Here is a 22,505-nt window from a genome sequence, read left to right as displayed (position 1 = left end):
CCACTCTAAAATCTGACTTCAAAACAATACAAACACGCTCTCCATATTGCTGGGCATGGCAAAAATGCAGGATTTCCCAAATAGCCGTACCAATTTTTATCATCATGACCATACCTCGTGTTTTGTCTGGCCATGCCTAACTAAAATCACCAAAAATATAATCAAAACAGAGTTTTGCAATTGATCGCCCTTTTGAAACTTTTCATGAATTCACAAAGAAATTAGCATTTGGATCAGTTCAGTATCTCAAAGTATGTTGATACTTGGTCATAAAAAGTTGTTTTAGCTGTAATTTTACTAATGCCTTTGTTGTAATGTGGTTAGAAGCCATCTTATGGAAACGATCTGCATGACATATTTTCATTCTGGCCATATTTTTTCCAAGTATGTTATTCTGGAAGAAAGGCGCGTTAAATGCAACCAGCCTTGGTACGTCACTGCAAACTTTAAGTGGGTTTTGGTGAATTATCATTAAAACGTGACATCCAACATCCCATTTTTGCAACCAATGTTAGTGCCCTTGTCCGCGTAGAGAATTACAAGGAAAGACGACATTTGGCGAGTGGCAAATCATCTTCTGCCTGTCTGAGGCGTACAGCGACAAGACCCAGCGCAGTCTTTCTCAAGTACTACCTGTCCGAAGCGTACAGTGACAAGGCCCAGCGCAGTCTTTCTCAAGTACTACCTGTCCGAAGCGTACAGTGACAAGGCCCAGCGCAGTCTTTTACAAGTACTGCCTGTCCGAAGCGTACAGCGACAAGGCCCAGCGCAGTCTTTTACAAGTACTGCCTGTCCGAAGCGTACAGCGACAAGGCCCAGCGCAGTCTTTCTCAAGTACTACCTGTCCGAAGCGTACAGTGACAAGGCCCAGCGCAGTCTTTTACAAGTACTGCCTGTCCGAAGCGTACAGAAAAACGGCATAGTTTATGATTAGCACATAATGTAATATATGTTCTGTATGATTAGTGTGATTAGCTGAGTGGCGAGATATTGACCAATCACGCTGAAGATTCTACTTCGTGGATCTAGGATTCTGATTGGTTTAACTGTAATACGAGAAGGAGGTTGGCAATTCATGGAACCAGAGCCGCTTTTCTTCTTCCCTCTTCTCTCTCCTTCGCCTCCGCAGCTCTCATTATTCTTTTGCTGCCGTTAAATTTTTGCGGTTCTGGTACCCAGGATACTCTATGTATGTCTCAAAATCTAACTTGCCAACTTACATACAGGTTATACGTTTATCTACATCCTGTTGTTGCCATAGCGGCATCTTATGGTAATGCGATATTATCTTCTGTTACACTCATTTTTTTATAAGAAACAGGTTATAGAAACGGTGGGCTCAATTTATCAAAAGTTCAGAAACAACCCTACCCAAATCAAAAAAGCTAAGAAACTTTTATAATTTGCAGTTTTAGTTTTCCGAGTTGACACTTAAAACACTCTTGACATTGAACATCACTGTATATTGCAACACTACACTTGACACGAAGTTTGCATTCATTCTCAGTAGATTCCACACTCAAGAAGATTCCATTTAAAAATTTGTTTTAACTTCAACTTGACATTGATGAAGTTAATTGAGCTTAACGGTTTACAGATATCAACAGAGTTAGTCATTATAGGTAAACAAAATTCCTTGATCATTTTGTTAGTTTAACTCTGAATTCGAATGAACTATCTACTTCACTTTCGAAGCACGTTTAAAAATTCATTACTTAAGAAATTTAAGAAACAGACTGTAAGAAACTTTTGATAGCAAAATAGCCAGAAATTTTAAGAAATTGCCTATCAGCATCGGACCTTACTTTCTTTTAAAAAAATTACGCGTAATAAGATAACGGGAAGTAAGCTAATACGTCAATGCAATAAATTTATAAGGTTACGTCCATGGCAGTATTCGAATCGTAACATGAATACAGGGTGTGTCTAATTATCCGGGAGTGTTACTTCCTCAATGCGTATGTTAACTTTTTTTACATACCTAATGCTAAGGTGCTGTGATAACCAATTTGTGCAGTGATAAAATGGTTTTGTGCAGTGATAGACAGTAAAAGTGTGCAGTGATAAAACAGTAGTTTATAGTTAAAGCGAGCAAACTTGTCTGTGCTTTCCACAAATTTTGATAGTCTGAACATATCCAGGGCCACAAAGAAGGGGACGGGGGTGGTCAAATTCCCTAAGGCTTTAATGTATAAGGAACCTCATTCAGAAAAGAAATTGATTTAAAGAATTTGATTTATCAAACGTAACAGATAAATGGCTCAAAAATACTGACCATTTTAAACGAAAGATAATGACTGCAAAATATTATTTTGAAATATATTTAAAGCCACATTTGCCCAACCTTATTTCAAGAAGGGCCACTTTGAAATTTAGGTCTTATCTGCAGGCCCAATTATAAAAATATATATTTTTTTCTTCAAGATGAACATTTGCGCACCGTTCCATATCGTTCTGTTCCAAAAAGTGGAACCCTCAGGGGTTGCGTTCACATGAGAACACTCTAAATCGTTTCGCTTAGTGATACGAAAAGTGGAAGAGTAGGCCATCGCTCCGTTCCTTTCCTGTGTGAAAAGGTGAAGTAGTTCAAAAAACGGAAAGCTTCATAAACTCTTTGTTTCATTTTTAACAGAAAAATTGGAATGGAGCGAGTGTGTTCCCGCGTGAAGAGGAGAAAAAGTGGTACTTGATTGTTCCATTCCCGTCTGAGCAGCTCATTTATTTGTTCCAATGGAATGCAACCGTTGACGTGTGAACGGGGCCTTAGTCTGCTTCTGCTATCAGTTTCATATTTTTTATTTGTGTGTGCTCAGAAAAAAGAAAAGTAAATCATGGCATGCTGGCCTTTGTGGCACAATCCGAATTGTAAAAGTTTGATATGTTTAGGGATTATTTACTATGAAATTTACTTTTAAGAATTGTAATTTATGAAGATGTAACTGGCTGTCCAACCTATCTTTAGATGACTGCTGGTGTTTTGTATTCCTTCTGTATTAATCCCTAGCAATTTTTTACTCCTTCCGCACTGCGATTTATACTCAAAAAAATCGAACACAAAGCAAATTCCTTATACTACACTATGAGAAAATCGATTGTCCACGATAATTCAAAATTGCGTTCGCAAAGTTCACCATATTTCCTTCTTCTCCGCTTTTCAGATCTATGGGTCGCAACCAACTTGGATTTTTAAAACAAGTCCGTCGTTTTAATGGTTTGGGCACAGAATAGAGGTCTGGTCCACTGCATTGAACTGGTTACCGTTAAATGTGTCTGTCCATTAGTGCGCACGCTTTTGCTTGATCTCGTGAATAATATGAAAAAATTTCTCTCATACAACTTTAATTTCTCTCTTAATTTCTTTAAAAACAACCCCAAGGGCCTTTGTAACCTCTCTGTGGCCTTCAACATACCTGATACAATATTAGCTAGTTCTAAATAATCAAATAAGAACTTTATATGATAAGATCAAAACTACTTGCGAATTTGATATCTAGTTTTAGTTCCGCAATAATTAGCCAAACTCGCAATCCAATTTTTTCAAACTTATTTCCCACTGAGGAAAACAACGAAACTGGGTGGAAAAATGAAAATAATAAAAAGCTGTTATTTTTATTTAGTTGAAGATGTTAGAATTATGTTTACATTATGAATAACTTGTATCACCGAATGTAATCGACTGACTGTAATATGATTGACTGTAATATGTATTGATCGGTCGACCTCTTGTATCACTGATTGCTCTAGATTAGATAAATCATTAATGGATTGTCCAGCTACTAAATTGAAGGGCACGGTCAGCAAAGATTTCTTGAGGGTCCCCCACCCCTCGCGGGAAATCAATCATCCAGCCATCAATGCAGTTCTATATAATGTAAATAAAATATGAATATCCTCCTTTCGTTATTAGTCTCTTTGTCATGTAAGTACTGTCTACTGACAGATTTGAATTGAATTTACCATGTCTATTTGAGCACGTAGTGATCAATTAGAAAACGGGAAGAATCAAATTTGCGGTCTTAGGTCACGGTCCTTACATTGAATTAGCACTATGGGTATTATCCTTTCTTGATGGCTTTAACAAAGAGATCAGATTATAATTTTCTTTGTTCGTCTGGAGCACAGACAACAAAAATGCAGCATATCACGTCGTAAGTGATTCATGATTTGATTGAGTCTCATACTTTAAATTTTCAAGATCAACATAAAGCTCCCCAAAATAATGCCATCGCTGAATATCACGGTAGCATGGACAACTTGTGGTTTTTTGCAGGCTTAAAGGAGTTCTTAAATGTGGCGTCCAAATTGCAAAGGTTTGATTGAGAAAAGGCCTGTGCTCAAGTAGCCATAGCTCATCCATTTCACAACGTCATCAAGACTTTTTTTCAAATTATGGGGTCAAAATTCAGAAATTCTTGATATTCTATTCCTTAGATCTTCTATTTCTTAGATTTTCTTAATACGTACTGACGGAAAAGTTCTTCCTGCATATTGTCTATCAGTTTAACAGGAAACAAGGCTTGCAAAATTAACTTTACAACGATGACGAAAATATTTATTTTGAATTGGTACCATATGATCCAAAGGAACACAATCAAAGACCACTAAACGTGCAATATCAGCAAGATATGTTGTAGATTATCTGATCTAGAGATAAATATGGCCCAATGAAAATATGCTTTTGCCTCCTATTTCTATGGTTCAAATTATAATAGTTTGATCTTTCTTCTAACATTGTTTCATTGGAAAATTTTAAGGGATAAGAACAGAAAATGTGGCGAAATTATGACGGCATAAAAATATATTTCGTTAAATTTATAACTTTACCCTCATTTTCAACAAAGAACATGGTCTATCTAGGCTGGCTATAGCCTGCGTGCAGACTTTACAAATAGAAGAAATTGTACAAAAAAAGGAAATTGTACTTTTGAAGATTTTGAATATCATTATAACTTGAGCTGAACGAAGTCTTAAAATCGTGGATAAAAAATTGTTCGAGGGCCCCTTTCGATCGCAGGCCCTAAACTGCATTACGCCACTGGATGCATGCTGGCTACAATCTCTTTTAAATATTAATCAAAGGAGATATAATTTAAAGCAGATCAAGAAAAATGTCAAGAAAACCAACACTCACCTTTTTGTCTATCAGCAACTAGACTGCGTTTTGAATTTATCATCAATAGGTTTCTGCTTGATTTAAGAAACTTCTTGGTAAATATAGATGCTAAGACAAACAAATAGTTATCGCATGGGTGCTCAAGTGTACCCAGAATACCTTTACGCTTTGAATAATGATCAAAAAGAGGAAGTAAATGTACAGAAATTTAGTCGTGGAGTATAGCATGCAGGCAATTCTTCCTAAGAAATAAAAGGGTGTTGGGAAGTTGTGACGTCATCGAAATTTACTTAGCAATTCTCCAATTTGGATCATGCAAACTGCAAAAAAACATTATGAAATAGTTCGACTTATCATATGTTTCAATGAAACATTATCTAGAACAAGCAGTCTACAAATCTAATAAAACAATCAAAAATTTATTATGAATTATAACGAAATTGATTACTTGCAGAAAAAAATCAACTATCAGCGATTCCATTAAACACTGACTGAGGAATAAATTATATTGGCTAAAACATAACATATTAATCCTTTAGGCAGGCAAAAGATTTTAACTTTTGTGAAAAGGGAAGCAAAGATTCCGAATGAAAAAATTAATACAAATTGAGTAGAAATAAGCAAGTATTTGCTAAAAGAGGCATTTACCAGGGTTCTAGGGGGCGTGGCCTCAAAAAAATTTCGGGCACACCCAATTCAGCTCCTCCACTTTTAAACTGGTGCGCGGTCCCTGAGCTCGGCAACAACATAGAAACATTCTGTGATAGAGGTCCGTTTGTGTATTGAAAAGTTCATGACCCGGATGGCACTAGGCATTCTTCGAAAACTGGCAGAATCACTGCTGGTGTTGACTTTAAAAGATTTCAAAAAAAATGAATAAAACATTTCATTTCACTGTACACTTTCCTGTTCATCGCTGCACAAAGTTGTTTCACCACTGCACAAATTCGTCGTCATTGCACCTTAAAACTAGTTAATTTTTCAATTACTTATAGAGTTCAACAATCGTAGTGATATAGTCGTGGGCCCAGTGCTATTGGTCGTTTGACAAAGAATTGGGCCCCTTGAAAAGCAGCTCTTGCTGAAAGCAGCCCTTCTTAAAGCATTCAATTTGGTCTGTCAAAAGCTCGTTTATTTTTCTTGTCACATATTTCTTAACCCTAAAAACCTTTCGTATGCTGTCAATATTAGTTCTTTTATATTGCTTTGGTGAATTGATTACTTTGAAGTGCCAAATAGGTCGATTCTTAGCTAACGTCGACCTTTGTTTAAATCGATTAAAATCATATTCAGATATTAGGTGATACTGATGCCATTGACAAATAATTAGATTAAGATTTTTTTGCTAACAATGATTGTACCAATAAATCAATACCAGAGCTCATTAATTTTCATTTAATCAAAAATGCTTATCAGAAACATAACTGCGACTGTAACATTAATATAAAGTGTACTTAAATAAAAAAATTCTTATTAAACAAATAATACCCATAATTTCTGCGTTCTAGGGAATTTAGTTGATTATACTTTAGCAAATATTATCAACCTAATAAATTTCTAACTTTGCTAAAGATATATATACCCTTAAAACGTTGTGATTGTGACAACTAAATTGAATCGTTTCTTTTTGTATAATATTGGAAAAATCGGAAATGTACTTCAAATAGTCGTTGAGTCTATGAGTCCAGCTCTAACCTCTAACCTGCACTAGCCAGATCCCAGCACAAATCTTCAGCTTTGTTGAAGTCTCATTTTCGTGTATCGAGCCTCTACCACAGGTTGGCGTGAAAAGATTTTAAAACTTCTGTGCTTGAATTGGTATAAGGCTCTTTTGTATTATGTTTTGATTTGACCATAAGAACCTGCTCCACTACCAACTTCATGCAATATGAAGTCATTTGAGTCATCAGTTGGCTTTCTGCGTATAAAAGTTATCGTAAGAACTATACCAAAATCAATTTGGTAAAGGTATGAAATAGGAAAGGAAAAGGCCATCAATGGTAACATTGAAAACACAAGTTTTATAAAAATCTACATAGTATGTCATCAAAGCTGTTGATAATTTGTTCAATCTCTTTCGAATTTCTGTTTCTTTGCACTTCTATTATTCCAAAAGTTTTGTATAGTATGTGTTTCATTGCCTTAAACTCATTTATTGCCTCTGCTTCAGTTCTACATATATACACATTTGATCTCATAAAAATGTAAATTTCCAACAAAATTGGACTGTTTCTTCGTAAATTCTGACCTATTCTTACAAAAGCTTTTAAATGGCAAACTTGACAACCATCTAATGAAATTTCGTGGCAAACTTTTTTAATGGAGCAGTGAAGACCTTTTTCAGAATGTAGTTGCGATCTTTTAAGAAGCATTCTTCTTACTTGCATTTAATGCGTAGTTTTGTGTCTTAACTGATTCAACCGGTGTTGTTTTAGACTGGTTGCGTATATCGACGTACGGATATAATAAATACCTACAGAAAATCCCATTTACATCAAATGAACAAAATAGTTATAACTTACATTTCCACTTTTCTTTTAGCGTGCTTCTTCATGATAACAATTACTATGAAGATGATTAGAATAACGCCAACAATTGAGGTAGTTAGGGCTATGGCCAATACACTGTGGCTACCTGTTGAAAAAGAACATAACATCTTTAAAACTAAATCATAAAGATTTTTGTCAAAAGGAAGAAAGCGGCCAAAACTTGTAGTGCAAGTAGATTTTTTGCAAAAAGGGCTTGGGTGTGCCAAACAACGCTTGAATTTGAACCATTATTTCAGAAATCCAACCTCAATTATTAATGTAAATTTTAAAGTAAGACTTTTATAAGAAGATTCGATACTCACTTTCTTTTTCGCAAGTTTTGCCATCCCCTGCATACCCTTCACTACATTTGCATGTATAGGTATACAACACATTGATGCATTTGGCATCTTTATGGCAAACATTGCTTTGCCTGCATTCATCTTTGTCTGGAAAAGAGAAAATGGATGTTATAAAATGAATGTTGAACAAATTTTATCAGCATGTCAATTTCTGAACATGATGTTGTATATACCAAGTTAACTCGACGAATATTAGTTTGATCGCATTCATTCACCATAATCGGAGAAAATTGAACCTATCAACTGAACATGTTTTTAACGTATCAAAAAGGTAGCCCGACGGCCTTTTCAAAATCTTCCTCTTTGATTTTTCTTCTCTTCACACAATTTGATTTCCCTTTAATACTTTGCAGCAACACTGTTAGTTTTACTGTCAATATGAAACCTAGAGTAAACATAATTTCAATGTATCAGTTACTATACTTATCGTTTTCTCATCGTTGTTCGCTACTCAATAACTAGCATTTTAAAGCATAAGCGTGACATTTAGTTTGCAAGGCATTGCATGAGGCCTCTCATTTATCTACATATTAGAATTTTATCTTTGTAACCATTTTAAACTTTAAGTGAACAAAAAAGGTGATGAATTATTGTCACGGAAATGCAGGTTTGCCAACAGCTTTCTTTACCTTTGACTAAAAGCCCACTGATAGTTGATCCTGCAACTGTACCATTCAGAGCAGATTTGATTGAGGTTGCAATTTGGTTTTCGCTTTCGCTTGGTGTCTTTGTAAAGAACACTGTAAAATTGACCGTTAAACTGCCAAGTCTGGAGGGATAAATAAAATTACTGATGAGCAATAACGTACAAAATAGTTTCTAACATGGTCTTTTGGCAAGAAAACTTTTTGAACTACAGAGCATTTTGAAGCATTAATTAGTATTATGGCACAAGATATGCTTCATTTCTATTCATGAAATTCATTTTGTATTTATCATTCTATACACTTTTCTATACACTGAGTCTTGGTTCCAAATCAGCATAGACAAATAACTGGGGAACAATACCCGTCGTTTTAGAAAAAGGGGCAAGACGTACTCTTATTATACTCCCTCCCTTATTATCATTTCTTTCCAATGACCTTGAATCCGGAGAAAGTCAGAAAAGGAAAAGGTACAAAAACAGCCAGAAGAATTATAGTAAATTTTGGCTTATTCTTGCTGTTCTAATACCATGAAATTAGCCAGGCTAATGTAAACGTTTTTTATGGATAGCTGTAGGTACTTCTAGAGAAAAAAAAATTGTATAGGTTTAATTATAACCTAAAAAGTTAAATGCCACAATCTAGGACAGAGAGTGTTGAGAATTAATTCTTCCGCCCCAATCCTTCCTCACTGTTTTTGGATTAAAACCTCACCCGATATATGCATGTTACCGGTGATGTGTTAAGATATTGCCATAAATAGAAAGTTATATGTGTTTGTCTTAAAATCTCAACAGCTGTGTCCCGGACTGTGCCTCGACCGAAATGCGTGACATACCCCATTGAATCAACAATCACCAGCATAACGTCTGATCTGTGGCCTTTTAGTTTTGCATTAAGCTGGAAGGCACAGAGGAAAGTATGAATTGAGCACTAAGTTAACGAATCACTTTAAATATGAAAAAAGAGGCCTGAAAGGGTTGCATGTTTGAAACCCTTTTGCCTAACATGATTATATGCATTGGCATCACAGTTCTGAATAAAAGTTTCAATGCGAAGGCTTTGTCAACAAGTTCTGATTTAGCTAAGGCAAGCAAACGTGAACAGAAAGATGAATTATATTTATTAACAATCTATTTTGGACAATAAATTAACAAAAGGCATTAGTTATCACAAGCCTATCACATCAACATATCTTGAATATAACAGCAAATTATATTGACAAAAAATTTGATGAGCAAAAACAAGTAAAAGAATCAGCAAGTCAAGAATTTATATCTGCTGATTATAATTATTTGTGAAACGATAAACAATTACGTACATTTTGTTGAATCACTCTTGAAGTTTCTTTGTAAAGTAACGAGCCTGTGTTCATTATGCTCTGTCTCACCCATACATCACTTGTGTTTAATAACTTTCCGTTAATAACAGGTCGCAGCAGATGAAAATAGCCTTCGATCTGTGGTTTCCCTGTGGATACAATGCTTTCCTTCAATTGCAATATATTCATTACTATCTACATATATCTGCGGTCTCAATTTCTCACTACATGATGGCCTCTATCATTTTCCTGCTGAATGTTAGGAAAAACATTTTATGCTGCTAAAACTTTCTCATTGCAAAAAAATGAGATTTTATAGCTTCTCAGGGCAATCTTTATTAAAAATTGAAATTTCATCTAAAAGTATTTGGAAATTAGCTTCGATACAAAAATTCTTTAGGTGGGAAATATTGTGAATGCAAATGAAAAAGCATTATTCCAGTTCAGTTGTCATTTTAAAAGCATTTTTCCAACAAGTAGAAAATCAGAATAGCAAAGACGACACATGAAACATGTTAGACGTTGCTGAAAGGACATACCTTTGGGTGATTGAGTTGGGTTTGAAACCGTAATTGTGGTAGGGGTAGCAGTTGGCACTAAAACAAAAATCTCTACTACATTAAACTGGTAGTTATAAACACGTTTATCTATGTTGAAGTGTGAACAGGAAACCGTGGTTTTACCAACAGATGAAAATGAGGATCGCGATAACAATCAGGTATCGTTATTCAGTCTTACAAATCAAATTAAGGATGACAAAAAAGGACACATTTATGGTATCTTCATTTCTGTAAAAAGATTGTGAGACAATTTGGCAAAATTGTTAGACAAACATTGGAGAGAATATGGCGAAAGCGCGAGGAAAATAAAAAAAGAAAACATAAGCTTAAAAATAAGATTATTAGGACAAAAGCTTAAAAAAGTAAAGAACATTTTGGAATGTAAGAAAAAGATATACGAAGCGGTATGTAGGGCTTAAGAGAAATTCCACACAACGGACCAATGATATTTTTTGAATGCTTTTATAAATATCAGAAATGTACGTTGTACTCTAATCGTACCTCTGCACTGAATACCATTGCCACTAAATCCAGGGTTACAGCCACATATGAATGAGCCAATATTGTTGTGGCAAGTTGCGTTTTTATGACATGGACTAGTTAGGCATTCATTTACATCAAGACAGACGGTTCCATTGCCAGTAAACCCTGTTTTACAAGTGCAGTTATAGGACATGATACCATGTGCACAAGTTGCATTTGTGTGGCAAGGATTGGAAAGACACTCGTTTATTTCCATACAATATGTTCCATTTCCTGTGTAACCTTGAATACACCGACAGGAATATGAGCCAATATTGTTGTCACAGGTTGCTTTCACGTGACAAGGATTAGTGGAACATTCATCCAAATCAACACAGTGAGTACCATTGCCCGTGTATCCTGATCTGCAAACACAAGCAAACGAGCCTTTGGTGTTGATGCAAGTTGAGTTTGCGTTACATTGGCTTGTGCTGCATTCGTTGATATCAGAGCAGACGGTGCCGTTGCCAGAAAATCCTTTATTGCAATTACAAATGTAGGATCCGATATTGTTTGTGCATGTCGCATCAGTGTGACAATTGTGTGCTCCACTGAGACATTCGTTTACATCTGCAATAAAGTATTAAATGATAAGAGTAACCAATCTAATTGGAGTGTTTTCAGAATTGGCCCTGACAACAAGAGATCATTCAAATGGGTTGTTGATACGTGCTTACCGTGATTGAAATGAAAATGCACCTAAACTGACAATCAACTGGCATTGATTGGTACAAACATGCGTTGTATACATACATTTTTAGCTGAAATTGCGAATAATTAATTGCTTTACAGAAACTTTGTTTTAAAATTTAAAACAATGAGAGCACAATTTAGTTTTCATCTTAAATACGTAGTAAATGATATTTTAATGGAAAAAATGAGCTTATTTAGGATAGTACCTGTGCAAATTGTTCCATTTCCAGTATAACCTTTATTGCACTGGCAAAAGTGGACCCAGTTTTTGCTCAAGCAAGTTGCATTTGCATGACAGCCAAGACTGTTGCATATTTGCGCGTCTGAAAAATTTAAAAAAAACGTTGAAAAATGCACTGCATGGAATATTATAAACAAAATATCTGATACAGAAATTCGATTCAGAAAACTTGGCCTTCTACACTGAAAAATTGAAGACCAAAAAGAAATATGCATACATGCATGGTTTTACAATAAATAAGTCATCCAGATATGTTTCTTCATATTCATTTAAATTGTGAAAGTAATTACATATGAATGAAGAATTTGATCCCCTCTATCTCAATACTTCGTTGTAGGGAGAAATAGTGCGCTAAAATTTTCAAATCTACAAAGCGTTTCTTAAGTGAAAATAGAAACAAATACTCACTCGTGCAGTTACTTATTCCATCGCCAACAAAGCCCTCATTGCAACTGCATCTGTATGACCCAACAGTGTTGTTACATGTTGCATTGACATTGCAAGGCGATCCTTGAAGACACTCGTTGATATCTTAAAAGTGAAGAATAAAGAGCTTAAAAAAGAAAAGCTCATCTTGAAAATCTAAACTTTGTTATGTGCGATTAAAACTGATAACGAGATGACCTACCAAATTTAAATCGATATTCTTCAAAACGAGAATAAAACTTTTTCAAGCAAACAAGGGCTGGTATGTGTTTCAAAATGTTAAACTAAACTTCTCTACCTTCTCCTTATTCATTCTCGCTTTAAAGCTTCCCCTCCATATTATGCATTTACCAATTTTGACAAGTATTGACCTTCCGTATTGTAAACTTGATTTTATCATTTTATGCTTAATTATTAAGCTATCTATCAAGACGGTTCTACCTCAGGTTAGTTAACAATGAGCATGTAATATTTTCCATTCATAAAGTTTTCTCACCTGAACAGTTAACCCCATTTCCAGAGAAACCATTGGTACATGAACATTCAAAAGCACCGACTGTATTCCTACATTGTGCATAAGCATGGCAATTGTGTGCACCAGCGGTACATTCATCCAAGTCAAGGCAGGTCGTTCCATTTCCAGTAAATCCTTTGGTGCAAGAACAGTTATATCCACCTCCAGTATTTGTGCAGTTGGCATTCCTGTCACAGTTGTGTGTGCCATCAGTGCACTCATCCGTGTCGATGCAATGCGTTGCATTTGTCGGCTGGTAGCCGGATCGGCATGAGCAATTGTACGAACCAAGGGTGTTGATGCATAACTGCTGGCATTCACTTGCATTGTTTATGCATTCGTCGAAATCTAAGACAATATAAATGATTTAAGTTTATATTGCGCTTCAATATTTTTTGACTAACCCAGAGCACATCAAAACTGAAGCTTAATGACTGAATCGTACGCATGAAAAGTAAAAACATAAGTGACATTATTCTAAAATGTGCAGGTAGAAAATGAAATAACCGAATATATTATTATAAATAATCGAAATAATTAAATTGAAATACTACGTGCTCTCTTTTCCAAGAACTGAATTCTAACTTGTTATCCCTTTTCCTAGAGTTTTTCTCTGGCTCAAGTACAACTAAGCTTTAGCTCTAAGAAGAAGCTCTTGTTATAAAGAAACGCATAAATTATTATTTTGATAAGTGTGATCTAAACCTTTGTTTCTGTCGTATTGAAATTAAAAATGCACTTTTTAAAAAAATTCACACATGTTTGCAAGTAAAAAAAACGAAAAAAAAATAAAATGAGGGGCAAAGAGTGATGATCCTTCTTTAGGCTTATGAATGCTTCGATATAGTAAGAATAGAGGACATGAGGCTCAAAATCAATTACCATAGCACTTTCGGCCGTCCCCGATGTAGCCAGTAGGACAAGGCCCGCAATCTGCAGCTGATGCCGTGTAATTATTTGTGCAATTGACGTCCTCAAAACACGGATTGACGTCACAGAAGCTGACCAATGTTTGACAAAATGCTCCTTCATAGTTGTTCGGACATGCACATGCTGCATAAGTGACAAAGTTGTTTGTTGATTGAAAATCCAAATTATTTTGGGAAGTGTTGCAACTACCTCCATTCTGGCAGTAGCATAAAACCACACTGGGTGATACAGTTGCAGTGTTGTTGTTGCTGTCAGTGACAAAAAGATTTAATTTGAATTCAGTTGTGTTAACATGCCAATTGAAGACACCCGTGTTCTTGTCCATTGAGATTGTTGTACCGTTTGCTTCATGCAAATATGTCAAATTACCAGTTGCATTGGTAGCAACTTCAACCTTGAATGTGTGATTTGATCCATAGTAGACAACCAATGTTTTTGGGCCAGTAATTGTCGGTGGATAGGTTTCTAAAAAAAATCCGCGTATTGTAAATAATTCAAAATATGTTATAAGTATGTTATAAAATTAGGAGAAAGTAGTATTGGTTAACAAAGAACGAAATTTCACAACGGCACAATTAAATTAAAGATAAGAGGAGTCTTGGTGAGACTTTGGGTACATGCTTAAGTCAAGGATTCCATTTAATATGAGCCCATTGAGTTAGATGTCTGCAATATCTACTTTTTGTGTGCTAGAACACCAACTTTGTATGTGCTGCTTTAGAAGCTATTTGGTTGCAGTTACATATTTTGATCATTTAAATGAAATTCGTTAACAACAACCATATATTTGTCATGTGACATTCATTTCATAAAGGTTTTGCTTTGGCTATTGTGCAAAACTTGGTACATGCTAGATATCCCTTGTAGGCCATCGTATCTCAGTCTGTTTACATCGAAAAACTGAGCACTCGTAGATTGCACATGTTAGAATATTCATAGAGCGTATATAAAGATTAAAACAGTAAAACAGACATACATGCTTTACTATAACTGAACCAATTGGACTTAGTCATAAATCTAAAAAAAGAATAGCTTAGCGCTCCAAGAGTAAATTGTCTTGTTAATAACCAATCCAGTGTCTGCTGGCTCTTTTTCTCGTATAACTAGTATTATGGCTGCAAAAATCATAACAATAGCTGTCCTTATTTAGTGCTAAACCAAACAGATGCTACGATTTATTTTGGTGCTGCATTAAGTAAACTTAGCAAGCATTAGCATATCCAGAGAATCATTTAAAGAGCGCTTTTCCAAAAATGTCCTTGCAGGTAGACTTTGAAAGAGGTACATACCAAGAGTTTTCTTTTCAGTCTCAAACGCTTCTAGAGAAGACTGACTTTCAGTAGATGAAGTCCTATCTCCGGTTAGAGCAACGTCAAACAAGCAAGTGAATGATGAATTTCCACCACATATGTCAATAGCATTCTGCTTCACCACTGTGTTGTTTCCAAACAATTCATCGATTGAGTCGTAGAATCCAGGAATAAAACTGGAATCAAAGTCAGGATCTTCCAGAATGAACAGAGAGCCATTTGAAGTGACATTCCCTTGCAAGAAAAAACAGGTAACATTAAATATAATTGAAAGTTCTCTTCAGACATTGGAAAAGAGTAATTTTTGCTCTGTAATTTTTATTGAAGGAAGGTGCAAGTGTATCTAATGCGTCTTTAATTATGATTCTTGAAGATTGATTGATTAAAATGGTAGCCTGTGAAGAATATTTTGTCCAGTGCAGCCGTTACTATCAACATCAACTAATCATAAAGCGAGTTTATTGACAAATTCTAAGCATAAACGCCTGCTAAATAGGGTCACTGGTGGAAATTAGTAGAAGTTATGGCAAGTAAAGGGCAGGGCAAGAATAAAGAAGGAAGTCATTTGTAATATGGAATATCATTTGTAGAATAGATAGTACGTTGAACTGAAAGGAAGAAACACAACGAAACTGACTTTTCCTGTTCTCTTTTCCTGCTTCTGACTCAGTATGGGGATCTAGATACCAGGAGGTACTCGCACATTGTGTCAACAATAGAAACGAATTACAGCAAGTACAGTAGATTACAGATGTAACTGAAAAACCCTATTGTTTCTGCAAATGAGCAGACTCATAAGAAGAATGCAAGAAGTCATTTATATAAATTCTTTAGTCCGTGGATTAGGCAATTCTGAATTCGATTATGTGCGATTTATTATCAATGGAAGAAGATGGAAACCACAACTTAAGTTTGAAATCAATATATACAACGAAGCTCTTATACGGTAAATACCATATACACGATAATCAACTTACATTTACTACCAAACTCATAATAGATTTCACTTTGTGTTGAGTTGATCGGTATCGTTGTGCCATCAGGTCGGGTGAAGTCGTCATTGACATTGTTGTTATTTACCCCAAGGAGGCCGCGTGTCTTGTTAACAAAGGTTGATGATGTAACAATTTGGATTGTTAGAAGTCTCTTGAATATGTCTATGGTCGCTCCCACTCCAGATTCGAAATCCACGCTAAATTTGGTTACATTTCCAACCGTGAAAAGATGTAGATCTGTCTGGTTGATTGTTTTGAGAGTGTGGAAGAACGATGTGTTATACTCTTTCCCCTCCACAAATACTCGTGTTCTAGATGCTGCAAAAAGACCAGCGTTGTAAACAAAGACTCACCAGTCTAAATATTACCTTGAAGTTAACAGGATTTTTATAGTATAAGCTTAATGTAATTAAAAGTTCTAGTGGTATTACAAAGGGTTCCTTTTAAAAATGGGTGTAATCTCTTACTAACAAGCAGCTACAAACGTAGATATCATCACACTACGATTGTGTTGTGAAGATATTTGAAATTAGTTTTAGATTGTTCTGTTGTTTGGAATGTTAGAAATGAATAAAATCCAACAGCCTTTTTGCTGTAAGATGTTAGTATTAACACATGCAATTGGTTTTTTTTCTTGTTATAAGTGCCCATGTCTACGTTGCTCTTACCTGACCTGCTGCCACAAACAGACCAAATAAAAAGTTCCAAATTTTTTTGAAAATTCAATTCTCGTCAAAATATACAGTTTTTTGTGGACAATGTTTGATTGAAATTCAACAACTAATCAAATTGATGGATAAAGACAAGATTGTTTTTCTCAGCTGTTCAAATCATAAAGTTGAAGGTTTTTTGTTTTGTGTATGTTTTTAGACAGTAAGTAGACACTAAAATCAATGCTCAATAATCGACGACACTTTACATTCAACAAAACTGCAGTTATGCTGCAATAAAGAAAGGCTTTAGACCTTTAACGTTTCAAACCCACCATTTATGCATAAAATTTGTACCACGAAGAAAGAAGGGAGCCGTATTACAAAAAACATGGATTTAATACTACTTCAGATAGATGAAGCTCGTTTTCCCGCGATTAAAGATTTTTGCCAATTAAAAGAAATTTAGGAAAAAATTGTAGAAGTGTCATCGCTCAATTTCAATTGTACTTGGGATCTGTGCAAACAATACAGATGATGTACGAATGATTTATATTGTGCCATGCAAACTTAAAGATCCTTTGAACCTTTATGATATTTCAGAACCTTAAATAAATGAATAAAACAGAAATGAAAGATTAGTCACATACTTGTTACATTTAGATAGATTTCAACCAAAGGGCCTTGGTCTGTTTTCATTGCAAAGCCGGAAAGCACGGTAGCATTTGGTACCTCAACAGAGGAACTTCCATTAACAAAAGCTCTACTCATACGACTGTGTACTGTGAATTCAGTGCTGTTGTCCAAACTGAAAAAATTGTAATCACCAATTCCGTTAAATGTATACGTGTGTCCATCTAGTGTTCTTATGTGGGGGTCTCCACCACTCCAACCTTTGAATAAAAAAAATAAAGCTCTGTTATGAATCCATTGATGCACTTGCAACTATCTTGAAAAAATATACAATTTCCTCCGATTCGTCTCCGCGAATGCGATTCATCGAATAACAACAAGTCTCTATAAACAACGTCGTGAATTGGAAACAGCAAACGAAGAATATATAAAAGTTGATAATAGGCTAATATCTAAAAAAACAAATACAAGCAGAATACAACCTCCGGTTGTTCTCAATTCTCAATTCTCTAATCTGCGTCAAACATTCGACCTCCCACCATCACCAACGCTCGACTTCCTTCGTCTCTCGTTAATTATACCTATTTAGTCTCACGTCACACAAACTGTCTTTTTTGACAACAAGCTCAAACTCATGACTTGAACGTGAGTTAGCTAGAGGGCTGCACTAAAATCATCTAAAAAATCGTCCCTGTTATCTTTGGAAATTGGTGTATATCGATAATCGTATTGATGCTTGGATATGGATTTGCTTTTCATCAAGGTATAGCTAGTAAATCTCCAGTTAATACCGAACAATATAATTATATCAACTAGTAGATGTGGGATATGCAAAACAAGAAAGCATCAACTGAATGATTAAATGCTTACAGTTCGAAACTTTATAAAGAAAAAATATTCATATTTTTTTCCAAACAAGTTCATTTCAAATCCAATCATTTTGTGTAGCTCACAAAATAGGCTTTTGTTCCCTTATAAAATAGAAACAGTATTGTGTAGAGTGAAATCAACAATAAGAAATCTGGTAGCAATCTTCTACGCCATACTTCTCGATGGAGGCCTGTATCTTGAACAATTAGGGATTGGTCTTTTTGATTCAAATAGCCAACACAATGGAGAATGTCTACAGCACGAACTGAAAGCAGCGCCGTCATCTGCTTCTGATGTAGTTCTAGATCTTTGTCTCAAATACCAGCTCCAAAGTATACTTTCCCAGCTAAACTTTTGCGTCAAAAATACTGTGCTTGTAGGCCAAATGTCTGGGTCGTAGTGATTGATCAGGGTTCCAAATCGCCATCGGTAACAACATTGTGTGTGAAAGGAGGTGGATGTAAAGAAAAAGAATCTCGTCGCTCTTGTTTTGAAGCAAGTTATTCCTGGTGTGTATCCTTCATATCTATACCGGATGTCTAACAAGATCTGTGACAGAGTGCAAGGACAGTCATTCTCGGGCGCACTCCTCACATCATTTATTTGTTGGATTGAAGGCTGAGCTGCGTGCCAGGCATAACACTTTGCGTCTTCGTTTTGCACCTTGTCACTAAGCTTCCACAGCCAGAGCCCTTTACTTCCAGTGTTCCCTACAACCGCATCATATCGGTAAGCCTTGGGCGAATTCAGCTGATTGAGCCTGGTTTCAGAAAATATGTGTCCAAAGTTGTATCCAACTCGTGCAGGCAACCAACCCTGCTGCCACAGCATCCCCTGGTCTTCGTAGATGTAGCTTACATAAGTCGATTCTCCATCGGTTGCCAAGTTCACTTGAAAGCTTACAAACTGTGTAACAAATTGAATATGGAGTAAGAAAGGGCAAAAAGATACCGCATCGAATTTCCGAGAGAATTGTCAATAGGTTTTCAATAGAAACTGAAAAAAAACCAGCAAGTTTAAATGCAATATCATATTCAGAGGTAAAACAGTTTAATGATGGGTTACCGAAAAAACATGTTCATGACCGGTACCTGGTTCGTTCCGAGGTAACTCCTAAAAAGATATGGTGTGCCTTTAATCCACGTTGCTACAAGAATCAATGAGGGACTGAAGCTTCCAACTCCTCCATACTTCAAAATATAATTCTTGGTTTCATTGAATAGCTGCACAGACGTTTGATCTGTCATCTGCTTAGAATGATATGAGTAGGCAATGTATCCTTGCATGCCTCTGAAATCCACATCGGCCCAAAAAGGAGCCAGGAAATTCTTTTCCCATCGGAATCTATTACTAGATGGATGACATCTTGGAAGCCCTCCAAAGCAAATTTTTCCATTGGCACAGACCTTGAGTAGATATAAAAGTTCAAATCAAACTCGGTTTCTTTTAAGATTCTGAAATAAAAAACAAAACGGATTCTTCCAAATGTCTTTCACTATCCACCATATGTGTAGATTGTAACATCGTTTTGAAGATGGCACGAATTAGCGGAAACATAACATATTGTCTTACGTACTTCTCGTCCGATACTCTTCAGAGTATAGAAAGAGTCCGTTTTAAATCTTGGAATACTCAGCTAAAGCAAATCCCTGCTTCAAAGAAATGGGCGCAAACAAAACTGCAGCCTGTCAGCATAGAAAATATTTTCTACTTTGTGAGAAGCTAGGCGGCCTGATTTCTTTCAAATTTCTTAAAAATAGGGCAAATTGAAAAAAATATGTACAGTATATCAAAGCAAAGTTCACATATATACAGTAGTTCATACTGAATTCATACACATTAATTTCTAGGGTTAACCCTGTTTACTATGCAGCATGATCCTCGAATTCAAAAATGATTTTTGACAAGAAAGCATTATGCTAAAGAAAGTTTCTAAATGGACATAAAAATGCCAGCCTGCTTATTTAAATATTATATCTTGCATATAAGAAACTACACAGCCTGATGTGACTATTTATGTTCCCTTTGAACGGGACTTGCTGTAGGTGAGGGGCTAGTTGTTTTTGATTGGCAAACAAAAGAACCAATCAAACACGCCTTTCTTCCCCTCACGTGCTCTCGATCCACACTCGGATATTACTTATATGCTTTCCTTCGGTCATTATCCGACCTTGATTAAGAATGTCGGACGAAAAAGAACAACAGTCTGCTATCCTTCCGCTATTTAGTGCCATCTTTTTAGATGTAGTTCCTCCTTGTAATGTGGGTAATCTAAATTTATTTTGTATTCTTAATATAGAAAAGATATCAATCAATTTTTGGTTTTTGGCCATGAGAAAGCAAAAGAATTGCGGTGCATATATTATCCTAAAAGATTGGTTAGCACCTTGAACAAAGGATTGTATCGAAAAGCACAACTACCGAATACTATTACTTCCAGTATTTCATTAACCGGTTTGGATCTGAATGAGAGATTTTACCATCACGAATTTGGAAGAAAGAAAGTACAATGTATGCAAGTTTGATTAAAAACTTTGATCAAATGATGGAAAAACCGTTCAATGTTGCTGCAGATCCTTTTCATATTACCTATTATAAAACGCAATAAATAAACAAATGGACCGGTCATAAATTCTTCCTAGCGAGGGGGCAGGTTACATTTGCGAATAAATGGTCAGACCCTTTTTTAAAATGAAATTTTGACTCAAGTTTTGAACAATCTACATCTTATGATTTTTTAAGATAGTTGGTGATGCTTTAAATCAATAAAATTTGTCGATGAGCTAAAATGTTTAGGAATGACAAGTTTTTTTACATATGGAAAGTACATTAATCTTTTCTAAAAGAGGTGTTCACCCATCTCCGGTCAAGTTTTATATCCCAGTCCTCTAAAGACCAAATGTCAAATATCTCACGTGGATTCTCTTGTAAATGCTTCTGCCCATCGGTATACCATATGGAATATAGAGTGATCTGTATCCATCATCAGTATTTGTAAAAAGAGGTGACTTGGCGTAGGAAAAGAACCGAGACTTCAAGATTGCTGCAAAAAAACATCTTTAATACATCCATTTACCCGAAAAAATCAAAAACAAAATAAACAGGGGTTTTACTTCTATTAAATAACAATTTGGGCTCTTACAAAAATGTTGTAAGTTTTTATAGCAAAGTAGAAATTGGCTACTTGTTTGTATTGTGGGGCTGAGCCCCCATGCGCTCTCAGAGAACTTACCCTTGCCTCAAGCCCGTAGCCAGGCCTTTGGCGTAGGGGTGGCAAACGCAGGCGAAGTTTAAAATAAAGTTTTGTGTAGGGAGGGGAAGGGGTGCGGAGAGATAGTGGAAACAAACAAGCAAAAAGTTGTAAATGTCTTCAAAAATTAAACAACTTTCTTCCTCTTAATTCAAATGTTATGTATTCCATCAATATTTCGTTTTTTAAACGTTAGACATGCAAGATTTTTCTCCCTCTCTGTCCGCAAAAACAATTCGCTGAGAGGAATCTATCCTTGTTTATACAGAAAACAAGCATTTTTCAAAATCTCTATCTGTTGGTGTGAAGCCAGCAGTAACTGAAATTTTTAGAAATTTATGAAATGCGAGTTACGTCTCCAAAATGAACGTAGAATTTGATATTGGTTCAAAAACGATTAACCTTAAAACGACCGTAAAAAAGAAATACCTGTACATGATGTACCAACTCCGGTATAACCACTATTGCAAGCACAGGTGAACGAGCCTGCAATATTTGTGCATGCAGCATTTGAATCACAGTTATGCGTCCCTAATGTACACTCGTTTATATCTAGAAACAACAAAGAGCACGTATCATCAATTATAATGCAACAATCCTAAAAATGGCACCGTAGATCATACAAAAAACATCAGCTCATTTTAATAAAAAAAGGTTTCTTAAATCTGCGTAGAATTTGAAATTCGCTTAAAACCGATTACTCTTAGAACAACTGTTAGAATGACATACCTATGCATGATGTCCCAGGTCCGGTATAACCAACATTGCAAGAGCAGAAGAATGAGCCTGCAGTATTTGTGCATGCAGCATTTGAATCACAGTTATGCGTCCCTAATGTACACTCATCTATATCTAGAGGCAACAAAGAGGCATCTATCATAAATTAAAATGCAAATATCATAAGGAAGGCACAATAGATTACACACAAAATATCTGCTCGGTT

At 35.6% G+C, this 22,505-nt stretch overlaps 2 protein-coding genes across 2 annotated transcripts in view; both read right to left on the bottom strand.

Annotated features, from left to right (window-relative positions):
• Window positions 1-22,505, bottom strand: part of LOC148959245 (uncharacterized) — a 73,250-nt gene that overhangs the window by 50,491 nt on the left and 254 nt on the right. The window lies entirely within an intron of this gene.
• LOC135687002 (mucin-like protein) lies at window positions 6,519-22,442 on the bottom strand. The gene is made up of 20 exons (XM_089110780.1): window positions 22,403-22,442; window positions 21,992-22,114; window positions 21,228-21,355; window positions 19,404-19,718; window positions 18,489-19,218; window positions 17,460-17,702; window positions 16,142-16,477; window positions 15,144-15,398; window positions 13,807-14,319; window positions 12,907-13,272; window positions 12,393-12,515; window positions 11,950-12,066; window positions 11,030-11,620; window positions 10,508-10,564; window positions 9,969-10,117; window positions 9,486-9,547; window positions 8,633-8,772; window positions 7,965-8,090; window positions 7,636-7,747; window positions 6,519-7,031 (listed from the first exon to the last, which is right to left on the bottom strand). The coding sequence occupies exons 1-20, from the start codon at window positions 22,440-22,442 to the stop codon at window positions 6,950-6,952; spliced, it is 4,608 nt and encodes a 1,535-aa protein (XP_088966906.1). The 3' UTR covers window positions 6,519-6,949.

Source organism: Rhopilema esculentum, chromosome 10 (assembly GCF_057945365.1).
Source record: "Rhopilema esculentum isolate cy_ngs chromosome 10, ASM5794536v1, whole genome shotgun sequence".
NCBI lineage: Eukaryota > Metazoa > Cnidaria > Scyphozoa > Rhizostomeae > Rhizostomatidae > Rhopilema > Rhopilema esculentum.
The sequence above is the reverse complement of the archived record's forward strand: the minus strand, read 5'-3'. Positions and strand labels throughout refer to the sequence as shown.

Bases quoted from the DNA above. Each gene is read 5' to 3' on its own strand.
- LOC135687002 (XM_089110780.1), bottom strand. From the start codon at position 22,442: ATGATAGATGCCTCTTTGTTGCCTCTAGATATAGATGAGT. The intron at 16,478-17,459 runs GTATGTGACTAA...GTCTTTTTGCAG, and splicing joins AATCTATCTAAATGTAACAA to CATCTAGAACACGAGTATTT. The intron at 8,773-9,485 runs GTATGTCACGCA...TTATCCCTCCAG, and splicing joins GTGATTGTTGATTCAATGGG to ACTTGGCAGTTTAACGGTCA.